The following is a 12,464-nucleotide window of genomic DNA, read 5'->3' as shown; positions in this document are numbered from 1 at the left end:
TTCAGACCATTACCTCAGCATCAGAGAAGGATATGATCTCGACTCCACTTTTCTCCCCTCTTTGCTTCAGATCATCATCAAAGGGATCCATGATGATGATCATTTTCAGGCCCGGCGTGTGGCCCTTCTCCACATTTTCTAGCAGGACCAGTGCCTTTTGCGGCGTATCACAGATCACGATGGCAATATCAGCTGAAGGCAGAAACAGAGCCAGAAGTCATCTTCCTGCTCTGCTGGGTACCTGGTGGTCTCGTAAGGACGAAGGGATTTTTTAAAACTTCAAAGCTAGTCGGTCCCCCAAAGGATATTAATTATGACTGCAAATCAGATTTGTAATGCATAAACCTGAAACATTCCACTGATATTAAAGGAGCTTAATTGAAGCAGAAGCAGCGTTCCCTTATGCACTGCCAACACAGTTTGGTCTCTAGAGAAGCCACACTATTCCTTCTGCTTAAGAATACAGACAACTTGAGGCGGAATCGCTTACGTGTGCTCTTGTTGATGTGTTTTATTGGGGGGAGGGAAGTAGGGAGTAGAAGGGAATGGAGGGGACAAATCAAAGTTCAGCAGACAAACATTTGGTGGTTTAAATGTTAGCATTTGCTTTGCTACTTGTTTATATAAATAGAAAACCTCTGATTGTGTCTGTGGTTCAAATGGACCTCGTCATTGAATCTGTTTATGTGAAAGGAAGTAATATCTTGGATAGGTGAAAGGATGTTACTTGCCAGTTGAACTTGTAGTTGTTTGACAAAGGTAACTTTTTTACAAACTCGCCATAAGCCTCGGTACATACTGGTTAACTGTACTTAGATTTGTAAGAATAGGAATTTAGACTGGAAGTTTCACAGTGATTTCGTCACTCTGGCCTTTTCTCCAGTGTGGCCAAAGTCAATAGCCTAGTCCTGTAAACTACATTGTCATATTATGTCATTGTAAAGCATTTCATTGACTCTTCTATCTGTGCATATCCCTGCCTTGTGGACTTTTTGTAACTTCCCTGTAAATTATATTGTAAGTACTACAGGACAGAAAAAATCTGAGCATTTTTCTGGTCACAGCATGCCAAGTCTGCTAACAAAAGCAAATATGGAAGAATTACTCCGCATTAAGAAATAATTGAGCTGCAATGTAATAGCAAAGTTTTACCCTTATTGATAATGTATATGACGGCTTCTGCTCCCAAGGTGTCATACAGGGGGACGGCCACCATGGAGTAGGTGTAACAAGCTAACTCGGAGATTATCCACTGTATGGAGAGAAGTTCAAATAAGGATTAGAGAATACTTTGAAAAGGGAAAGTATTAGTCATTTAGCCAACAAATTCTTTTGTGGTTACTTTGCATTAAAAAAAAAAAATCACTGCGGGGCATTAGAGACTGCCACTGATCATGCTACAAGTGTAGTTAAATAAAGGAGATGAGATAGACAGGGAGACAACTATAATACAAAGGTAGACAAGGGTACAAAGGTGGAGTGTGATAAGCTCTATCCAAAGAGGGGGAAAGCATTAAGAAGTTTCAAGGAGGCAGAGGTCACTTTCAGGGGTGGAATAAAGACTATCTGGGGCTGTTTGGGGGAAAGTGATGGAAACTGGGCAGGGCTTTGAAGGACTGGGAAGATTGGATTGTGGAGGTTGAGGCAGAGGAGGCATTCTGGGAATGAACCAAGGTAGGCAAGCATGACATCAATGCATATACTTCAGGAAGCATCAAGAGTGACAGAAAATGAGTGTAGGTGTTATGGGCGGAAATGCAGCCCTAACCCCCAATGTCATGAATTTTGGTGATAGGGCCTTTGAAGAGGTAATTAGGGTTAAATGAGTTCATAGGGTGGCGGGCCCTAATCTAGTGTGACTTGTTTCCTAAGAAGAAAAAGAGGCACCAGAATGACAGAGAAAAGATCAAATGAGGACACAGTGGGAAGACAGCCAGTGGCAAGCAAAAAAGAAAGTCCCCGGGAGAAAGCAAACTGGCGGAAACCTTGATTTTGGACTTCCAGCATCCAGAACTGTGAGAAAATATATTTCTGTTGTTTCGGCCACCAGTTTCTGGTGTGCTGTTATGGCAGCCCTAGCAGACTAATTCACTAGGTTTGGTCTTAATTTCCTAAACTAGAGTTAAGGATACATTTTCTCATTGAGGCTGGGAGTAACAAATTAATTCCAATCATCTTAATATCTAAAATCAGCTTCCAGTGGTCAGTCCCAGTGGCAATGGTTGCCATGGTTTACTTCAGACATAACATACAACTTCCAATTCTGATACAAATGTATCCTTTTCTAGAATATCCTCAAGCTCTTATTAGCCAGTCCCTTTTAGCTTCTTTATTTCCCTCATGTAACAAACAGACTGACTTTAAATGACTCTTAATGGGATGGGAAATAACAGAAATTTAGTTACCTAGCTTAGAGCACTATACATTCAACTAAGAAGGGGAAGAATATTTAAAGAATATGAGATCTTTGAATAGCTTTGGTAAGTCATCAACAAGTGTCAGAGTGCTGGATTAGGGGTGGGTTTAAAGTGTATAGATTTAACCCTGACTCATTTGCTTGAGTTAACTTCAACATGGTTACCTCTGGCCTATTCTGAGCAAAGATGCCAACAAAATAGTCTTGTGATGGCTCATATCCTTTATGCAAGAGACAGGAGCCCAGGTATTCTGCTCGATCAGATACCTACAAAACAGAGAGAAAGGAGAGAGGGGAAAACAGCAGTCAAGACCCAGAGGGATCAAATTAACTCAGGATATCACATTAGCAAAAGAATTTTTCCCCAAACTAGGGCCTGACTTACCTGTTTGTAGGACAACCATCTGTAGGGTTGGTTTGGTTTTCTATATCCCAAGCAAGGCCCATTGTCTAAAAACATAACATTAAAAGAAAATCAGCTCCATTTGCAAATTCTGTGGGCCAGAGAAGGTAAAGGGGAATTAAGAAGGGACAAGACACAAAAGCTAAAACTAGTTAGAATGTGAGCTTCTCTAAAGGCAGAGAAAGTCTTACAAATGACACTGGAAACCTTTGGGAAATTCTACAGAACAAGGGTGGCTCAGTGTTTGAATAGGTGACTTCCATGGGAACAGGCATTCAGAGAAGGCCATGAATATGGACTAGCTCACATAATGTGAACAAGGAAAAGCCCACGAGCTAACGCAGCCTGAAGTGGATAATCTTGGATTGAGCATCCCTACAATAAAAAGAAAAAAAAAATGCTCATAGAAAATATCAAAATATGAGTTGTCCATAATCTTGTCACACAAATACCATCGTTAACACTGCTATTCTTTTCATAATTCTGTAGGGCTATGACATACACATCCATTTGTCCTGCTTCCTTTCCTTGTTCGATATAAGCATTCCCATGTTATTTTTTATTCTCTGTAGAGATTTCAGTGGCCTGATTACGGCCTACAGATGGAGGGTTTTCCTGTAGTTGACTTAACTCTCATTGTGAATATTTAGATTATTTCAAGTTTGACACCTGAAATGATGCTATGGTAAATATTTTCAAATTAATCATTTCAAATTTAGGACATTTTCTTAGAAGAGAGTCCCTAAAGTTAAATAACTGAAATGATCTGGGAGATGGGAGTGGTTGGAATGGCTCAGGTTTTTTATACCGAGCGCCACACTGCTTAGTAAGACCCTATGTGACAATTTGCTTTTCTCCCACCAGGAACATATCACGTCATAGGCACTATACAGTACTTTTTAAAACATAACTTGTTGTCTGATAGGTTTCAATAATTATTATTTTAGTCGAAGTTTCTGTAACTGCTAGTAAAGTGGGACCTTTCCCTTGTTTGTTGACTTTTGTTTACTGTACTCTGTTAAGGCACCCTGCCTGTTTACAGACTGTCTAATGAAATACCAAGGCTCACTGGAACTAGAAGGACACACACACGCACGCACACACAATTCCACACACCACATATATATCCCTTCATTATTTTTATAATTGGGTCTTACCTTTGACAATAGAACATCTAAACTACTCAGCTTTATTAAAATTAAAGTAAGTGTAGGAACAGCCACTTACTAGAGTAAATAGTAGTGTCAGCCACGGAAGCCACAGAAGTTGTGATATGAGGCTAAGGAATAAGACTAACTGGCTGAAAAGCCAAAACGAGACCAAGTTATAAATAGAAAAGTAGAAGGGAAGTGAATTTGACATAGAGGCTCTAGCCAAATTTCTGAGAGGACTTCAGGTCCGGCCAAAAGGAAGCATTCAAAGAGAGGGTTACTAGGAATTCAGAGATAAATATGTGAACTTCCAGACTAAGTGACAGAGGAAAAAGGAAAGGAAGCAGGAAAGAGATAGCCTCTCTGATTAAAAAGATATAAAAAAGAAAACGAGGAGGCTGTCTGCAGTAAACATTAGTACTTTTTCTTCCTGCTGAAACAGCTGCATAAAAGCTTAAGCAGTAAAGTCTCAGAATGCAATTTCCCACGAAGCCAGGCAAACCCTGTCCTACTAGGTGTTCACAGCCCCTGCTCCAGCCCAGCGTGTGTGCCTCGGTGTCCTACCCAGGAGCTTATATCAACATTAATTACTAGCGGCAACTACCAATTGCGGAAGGCTTACTCCCCGCTAAGCACACTCACTTATTTGGTCTTTGCAACTGTTGTTATCCCCATGGTACAGAGTCAGAAAGGACCGAGACAGCTTCTTCAGGCTCACCCAATAAGTGAGAGAGCTGGTGAATGTGGAGAAAACCACACTGCCTCTCCTTCTCACTTTCCTATAGGTGACAATTCTAGCAGAGGCCCACAGCCAAGGAACAAATCAAATAATTGGCCCAAAGGGGCGTCAACTCAGGACTCATTAAAATCTGTGCCCTAATCAGCTTTAAACCTGATGAGACAAAGTCCCAATCATCCAAGAGCCCAGCCTTTGATTAACTTACTCAACTTGGATCTAGCTTGTGTTCTAAGGCGTGGCCATCTACGAAGAACCCGCCCATTAACCACTCAGCAAAATTGCTGCCCTAAGTTAGGTAGAGTTGAAACTCTGGCATGACGACCTCTCCCCCAACCAAGCTTTGTTAAAAATTCAGATTCTTAGGTCTCATCTAGAATTCTGATTCAGTTTAACAAGGGGAGCCAGAGAATCTACATTTTAAATATTATCCACAGGTAACTCACAACATAGACCATCTACTGGGTAGGGGTTAAAAGTATATGTTTGGGTTGATGTATTCAACCTCAGTTGGGATCAGAAGTGTCATTTTTCTTTGGAAATAGCCAGATTTCTTATGTCTGCTGACATAAGAAGTAAATTTTAACTTTATCTGTTTAGTTTTAATTTAGAATGGAAAAAAAATAAAACGACCCTCTAAATGAAGTATCTTATGCAACGTTTTCAAATTCCGTCACCTTCAGAATGTTCTTGAACTTCAGAGTCCCTGTTTTCTCATTTAAAAAAAATGATAATAACTAATCCCTGAAGCTTAGGGAAAATTGGTAGATAGTATATGAGCAGTACCTATTGCATAGTTAGCATTTGACAGGAGTTGGCTATTAAATATTATCATAGCCATAGTTAAAGGCAGAAGGAAGAGAGGGATAAGAAGTCACATAGGCAAACCTATGCCTGGACATAATGTTACCTCAAAGAAAAAAGATACAGGAAGAGCTCTATAAGCTGATAGATTTTGAAAGGAAACTAGCACACCTAGCATTATGTTTAATGATAAAAGATATAAGTACAAAGGCCTGATATGTTCCAGGTGAACCTACCAAAGCCCACATGGTGCTATTTCAAAGAAAGTCCAAAGGATCGTTGTCTTCTATGACACTAAGAGCAGCAGCCTGGGCCAGGAGTATAGCACTGGGGTCAGAACAAAGCAAGCAGTCAGGAGGTGCAAATGCTAATTCTGGCTTGTATTCTCCCTCTGGAGAGTTACATTTATTAAAAGCATGTTCTTAAACAAATGTGATGTTCTAATGAACTAGTGAGTCAATCAAAATAGTTTCCTATACAATGTTGTGGAATATTTAACAACAACTTGGCAGGGGAGTTCTTGTGTTAAGAGTAAACAGTAGTCTCAGCCACAGAAGCCGTGGAAGTTGTAATATGAGGCTAAAGCAAGATGAACTGGCTGAAAAGCCAAAATGAGACCAAGTTATAAATAGAAAAGTAGAAGGGAAGTGAATTTGACATAGAGGCTCTAGTCGAATTTCTGAGAGGACTTCAGGTCCTGCCAAAAGGAAGCATTCAAAGAGAGGGTTACTAGGAATTCAGAGGTAAATATGTAAACTTCCAGACTAAGTGACAGAGGAAAAAGGAAAGGAAGCAGGAAAGAGATAGCTGTTCTGTGTTAAGTGAGGGAAGGTTCAGGGAGGCTAAGTGGTTTGCACAAGGTCACACCGCTGGAAATGGAAGAACTGGGCTTCAAATCCAAGGCTGCCCTACACTGTTTCCTGATACTGTGATTTTTGGATTCCTGCATCTATCCCAACACTACTGATGTCCCCTCCACTTTGTATGTTGGAATTGTACGCAGACCACCACCAGGTTTTCAGAAGTGAGACAGGGAAGCAGAGGGTATAGAACAAGACCCCGTACTGGTGTTCTTACAGGCAAGGTGAGACTGCCAGGCTTACCAGACACAGCAAGTCCTCTTTTGAAAACTTCATACATAGTCTTGGCATCTGAGAAGTAATAACTTAGCACGTCATTGTTCTTCTGGCAAGCAGTCCTCCGTGCTCCTCCCTAAGACACAAGGCCAAGTTTAGGCCAAGCCTGAGTCTCGCCCCACCCTTTGCAAACCCTTATGAATTGTAGAGAATGTAAATGCTGACCATTGAGGTCACAGGGATTACCCCTCTATCTTATTCAGTCAATTTTTTAAATCTCAAAATGAAGTAGCTATGATTTTACATCATAGAAACCCAGAGACAGGCATAGTTACATTTTTGGCATTCTCACCCGACCCCTTTAGGAACACACACATGCAAACAACATACATGATAAATAATATTATAGTCTTTTAACCTTTGAAAATTCTTATCAAGTTTAAATATCTACGAAATGCACACTGTATTCTAGGCATTTTGCAAATATTGTAGACGTAAAGTAAGTTAAGACAAAATCACTGGCCATGAGCACCTCAGGAGTGAAAGTTTTGGAATGGGGGAGGGGTAGGAAGGGAAAAACATGCAAATATAATACTGTGATGTACATGCTGAAATAAAATATATATTTTGGGAGATTAATGAAGCAACCAATTCTATATTAAGTAGAAAGGCTACAGAGAAAAAAAACAATATATCAATAGAGACTTTGAAGATAAGTAAGCGTTAACTAAAATAATTTAGATTGGTACAGGGTAGGGAAAGAATAGTTCATAGTGAAGAAACAGCCTGAATAAAAGCACAGAGGCCAAAAAACACATTGCAGACTGGTGGACAGGACAGCTAGAGAGAACAGGACAGGGTGTTTGAGAAAAGAGGAAGTAGCTAGGGACACGTCTAGAAATGTCATCTGGAACGACAGGGTCAGGGTCTCATGTGGAGCTTGGAGCTGCAGTGGTGGTATAGGCATGGTCCAATGCTCATGAAAATTAGTCTAGAGACAAATAGGCATCAATTAAATAAGCATACAAATGGTGCCATTAAAGTGCAGAGTAACACATGAGACTATAACGAGATCTCACTTGTCTAGAGCATCGGGGAGGATTCCCATGAGATGTCTTATCAAGTTAAGATGTCAAAAATAAAGTTCCTTGTTTAGCAAAGGAAAACAGGGTCTGTTTTCCTAGATGGGCTGAGGAAGAAGGCAGAATGAAAAGTGACTCAGGCTCAGCTTTAGGCAACTGGATAAGAAGAGATGAATTTAATTGAGGTAAAGCAGGAAGGGAAATGGGAAAGTGTATGGTGCTTGCTTGGGCCTGCACGAGCACGCGTGCGCATGTGTGTGTAGGGAGAAGATATGCACTAACGCGACTCATTGACCCCGAGGTACTTGAGTGTCACTGAGATGGACTGGAACTCAGGGGAGCGGTCAGAACTAGAAAGTCAGATTTGGGTGTCATAGTCTTGTCCGTACATTTCAAGTCATAGGAGAGGAAGGGTTTTCGCAAATGTGAGGAATTAAAGCAGGGATTGGCTCACATCTGGCCCGAACTTGCTTTTACAAATAAAGGTTTATTGGAACACAGCCATCCTGATTCCTTTACCTGTCGTCTGGTGCTTTCACGCTACAACAGCTGAGTTGAGTAGTTGGCGACAGAGCCCATATGGCCTGTGCAGCCTGAACTCTCTGGCCTTCACAAAACATGTTTGATAACCCCTGCTTTCTTAGAGAAATCAAGACATGGTGAGGCTGAAACTCTAGAAAGAGGAGAGGAAACAACCTAAGTAGTAAAGAAAAGCTGTCTTGGAATTAGGACGAAGTTATGAGAGGCAAAAGGAGAAGTTTTAAGAAAGAAGTCCCAAGTCAACCGAGAAGAAGGCTGAAGGAGAAATCGTTGAATTTGGAAGTTAGATTATGAGTGACCCAGAGAAGTTTTGGGAGATGGTAGTAGTGGAGGTCTGACTTCGGTGGGTTGAAATTCAAGTGAGGAAATCCACAGACTACTCGTCAAGAACTCTGGTGGGAAAAGGGAGGCGTGAAAGAAAATGGTAGCCTGAAGCAGCAAGCTCAGCAGGAGAGAGCAAGGCAATGAACAAGATACAGACACACCAGGATACAAGAACAGGTGGGGAACAGTGCAGTTAACTCGGAATAAGAGTCCCAAGGAGACAAAAGAAGCTCAATAAAAGATCAGAAGGGGGTTAACTTTCCAAAGGAACAGGAATGCTTTTTATTTTTCTCTCTGAAAAGGGCTGAAGATAAAAAATGATGAAGAGAACATCCTTGAAGCTTTCCTTTTGCCCAGAGATATCAGAAGCTGTGTGATTTGCTGAAAGTTGGGGAATTGATGGAAAAAGGTCAGCTCCTGCCTGTTTCAAGAAAGAATAGTAATGCAAAGCTGGAATTTAACTCAGTAACTTACCGTTTTCAGACATTGGGTATCTCAATAAAAATATTCTTTTGCCCCCCAAATTCTGGCTCTATCAGTTAGATCAGTGATTTTCAACCTTTTCACCTCATGGCACACAAAAACTAATTACTAAAATTCTGCAGCACACAATTTTTTTTTGGCTGATTTGACAAAAATAAAAGTATAATTTTGATTTATTCACACCAGACGGTTATTATTGTGTTGACTGTTGTCATTTTTTAATTTGACAATTCAAGGGAAAAGAAGCCAGTGCCCTTGACTAAGTAGTCAGGTACTGCATGTAAAAAAATATTCTTGCAGCACACTGGTTGAAAATCACTAATCTAGGCCATAGGTTGGCAAACGTTTTCTATAAAGGGATAGACAGTAAATAGACTTTGTGGAACATATATGATCTATCCCTTTTTTAAAAAATTTTATGCTTTTACATATCCCTTTAAAAAAATAAAAACCATTCTTATCTTACTAGTTCCATTTAAAAAAAAAAAGGTAGATCTAGATTATTGGCATCATAAGACCTAATTGTGGTTTCATTTTTATTATAAGGGAAAATGTGCCATTACTAAAAGTTTAAATTCGTAGATTTTCTATTGATCACTAACTTAAAAGGCTCACTTTCCATGCTACACTTCATCCCTTTTATGAGTTATCTCAAGGTCTTGAATTACATACAGTTTGTGTTTGATCAATGTTGACCGACTTAAAAAGGTGATTGCTAAGTTACCTCGATTCCCACTGACTGGTTGTCCAGATCAACGGGAGGCGGGACTGGATAAGGTCTGTTGATCAGCCACAGGAAGACGGCAGCTCCAAATGTCAGGAGGCAGATCAGTGCCGGCGTTGGAAGTGGGGAAAACAAGAAGTTAAAGATAAAAAGCATCTTTGTGAATAGCAGCAGGAAATTCAGGCCTTAAAAAAAAGAGAGAAGGAAACAAAAGGTTAGAGGAAATGGCGTATCTTTTTACTCAATAGTTTAGGTTTTACAGAAGAGTGCACACACACACACAGCTTCTAATCCTCCAAATAGCCAGTGTTCGACGTCTCTAGTAGCAGAATTTCTCCCACTGTTTACCTTAGCAATGTTGAAAATAATAGAATGTCATCTGCCCACTACTTCTACCAGATTGTCCTCTTACAAGGTGGGAAGGATCAAAGGCAACAAGTTAATCATTTCCCAGACCATTTTGAGAAATGACTGTCCTTTTATTTCTGGTCCACAAAGCTTAGAAGAAGCCCTTCTGGACCCAACAGAAGCTGGTAGTCAGAGGAGGGTATTCCAGAGGGCTTCCCCCTGCTCAGGCAGATGGAGGGTCAGGAAGGACTCTTCCGGTAGGATTTCTCTAGTATAAACCAAACAGAAAAGGGAACCTCTGTGGAGGTGACACCACAGATTTTAGAAACCAAGTGGTCTGAATGAAGCACATTTCCTGTTGGCCGGATATGACTTGCTCACAGCTTTCTTTTTTTTTAAAACATCAGGAAAGGCTCAGAGAACAACAGCATCATGGCTCACTCCGTCCAATGTCCTCTCCTACAGGGAATCTGGAGGAACCATTTTTATTGGAGGCAGCATGTATCAGGCATGCAGAAAGGGTGCTGGAGAGTGAGCTTGAAACATGGTGGCAGATCCGTATGGAAGATTTCAGCCAGGAAGCCATCTCAAGAAACAAAAGCAACAAAGGCTTCTCCGAGCACAACTTTTCTTGAACACTGACTAAACGGGTATATGCCAAGCCCTGGGCTTGTAACAGAATGAAATGCTCTGTCTTTTTGACTCCATCTTGTTGAAGCCTTGCTTGTTCCCATGGCCCTCAGACTAGTGCTTTGCTTGCAAAGAGACATGGTAATCATTAGAGGACTTCTGTTTGCAGGTTGAGATGTACAAAAACAGCCCCTCCCATTTTTCTGTCCCTTTACAAAAAAGAAGCCTGAACCCTGTACTTTCTTAAGCTGGATTTGGAAAACGATTAGGTTCTGTCTCATGCTGTCTCATCAGTAAACCTCTCCTCACTTCAAACTCTGACGTTTTGAGTTTAAACCTTTTGAAGTTTTGGACCACAGGCTCTGGACCAAAATCAGAATGAGTTTTTTGCATGAATTACCTAATTTAATCCACCAAATGTCATGAAGTAGCATTTTACAGACAAGAACATAGAAGCTCCCAGGGGTAAGGTTACTTGTCCAAGTTCCCTTAACATTCCAATTGCTGCTTCCCCACTAAAGTCTGGAAAACCACAACTCAGTCTTTCCTTATAGAGACTAGCCACCAAGTTCAAGGAGACTGAATTTGTCTGGCACCTCACAGGCGACAGCAAAGGAACTTCATAATTTGTGTTCTTCAAAGTTTACTGCAATGCTCTATGGAAAAATATCTCAGAGATGAGGCCAAATATTCATATTCAAAATCAAAAGAGCAAAGCAAGTCCAATAAAAAATTTTATCGGATCAAGATCATAGTTACCCTGGAGCTGTGGGGCAGCTGCCATTAGCTGGCAACCAGAACATTTTCCCATCAGGGGACACACTTCCCTCCATGATAACCAGGGCTATAAAACTTAGGAATTTTGTGTGGGAGTGAGAACAGCCCCCCAAAATCCCAAGTCACTCATCACTTTTCTGTCCCCTGACTGGCTGTCACCTGAATTTAGAGTAGTCCCTCTCCATTTTATGGAGGGCACCTGAATTCCCAGATATTGGGATGCTTGTCTCCAACTCCTTGAAGTTTTCCACATTGTGTTTAGGGGAAGAAAAAGAAGACAAAGCAGGGCCAGGTGCTAGCCAGCTTACGACGTAACAATAGGTGCTATTGTGACTACCTGCCAGGATTCTGAGAGCAGGGATTTTCTGAGTGCAGCTTTACCTGATTTGTATGGTGAAGTAACCCTCCAGGAGGCAGAACCTGTTCAAGAGTCAGCCATACAGAACACAGTTCTGAGGCCAGCCACCCCAACCCAGGCGGAGAACGGAAGGTTGTGAAATTGACAGAGCAGAGAGCAGTGCCAAAGGGAGGAAAAGCCTGCTTTGTGCTGGTCCGTCCTGCCCACTGTCAGCTCCTCCCCTCCGCCTGCAACACTGCCACCAGTCTGGTCATATCTGATGCTCTAGGAGTCTTCGCTCTGTCCCAATGGCACCGTCTAATTGAGAGATTCTTACTGCACCGCCCCCCCCCCCCCCCCTTCTCAGCTATGGGGACAAATGGCTGCACTGAGGACTTTGCCCTCTTGGTACAGATGGCAGATTTAGTGGGAGACTTTGCAAACAGCTGCTTTAAAAGAGGGTCTAAAGGTGAAATTTACGTTCAGCTGTGGCAGTATGCGGTGGAGGAAGAAGGGAGGGCAAATAGCCTGGCAGGTAACTCAAAGGGAGGGGAGAGAGAAAGGAGGGGGGAGGTGGGGAGAGAGAGGCAGCCACCTGCTGTCAACCTTGACTGTTACCATGTAGTAATGTGA

The 12,464-nt window shown here is 41.5% G+C and overlaps 1 protein-coding gene across 2 annotated transcripts in view; it reads right to left on the bottom strand.

Annotated features, from left to right (window-relative positions):
• ACSL5 (acyl-CoA synthetase long chain family member 5) overlaps positions 1 to 12,464 on the bottom strand; it is a 41,517-nt gene that overhangs the window by 14,474 nt on the left and 14,579 nt on the right. For both annotated transcript variants that reach the window (XM_090278588.1, XM_090278587.1), the window contains exons 2-7: positions 9,740 to 9,924; positions 6,614 to 6,722; positions 2,802 to 2,866; positions 2,582 to 2,683; positions 1,153 to 1,252; positions 14 to 192 (exon numbers count right to left, since the gene is read on the bottom strand). In XM_090278588.1, the coding sequence (XP_090134714.1) occupies positions 14 to 192; positions 1,153 to 1,252; positions 2,582 to 2,683; positions 2,802 to 2,866; positions 6,614 to 6,722; positions 9,740 to 9,895 (711 nt within the window). In that variant the 5' untranslated portion in view covers positions 9,896 to 9,924. The remainder of the gene's footprint in view (positions 1 to 13; positions 193 to 1,152; positions 1,253 to 2,581; positions 2,684 to 2,801; positions 2,867 to 6,613; positions 6,723 to 9,739; positions 9,925 to 12,464) is intronic.

This window comes from Furipterus horrens, unplaced genomic scaffold (assembly GCF_987537825.1).
Source record: "Furipterus horrens unplaced genomic scaffold, mFurHor1.1.pri manual_scaffold_5, whole genome shotgun sequence".
NCBI classification, from domain to species: Eukaryota; Metazoa; Chordata; class Mammalia; order Chiroptera; family Furipteridae; genus Furipterus; species Furipterus horrens.
The sequence above is the reverse complement of the archived record's forward strand: the minus strand, read 5'-3'. Positions and strand labels throughout refer to the sequence as shown.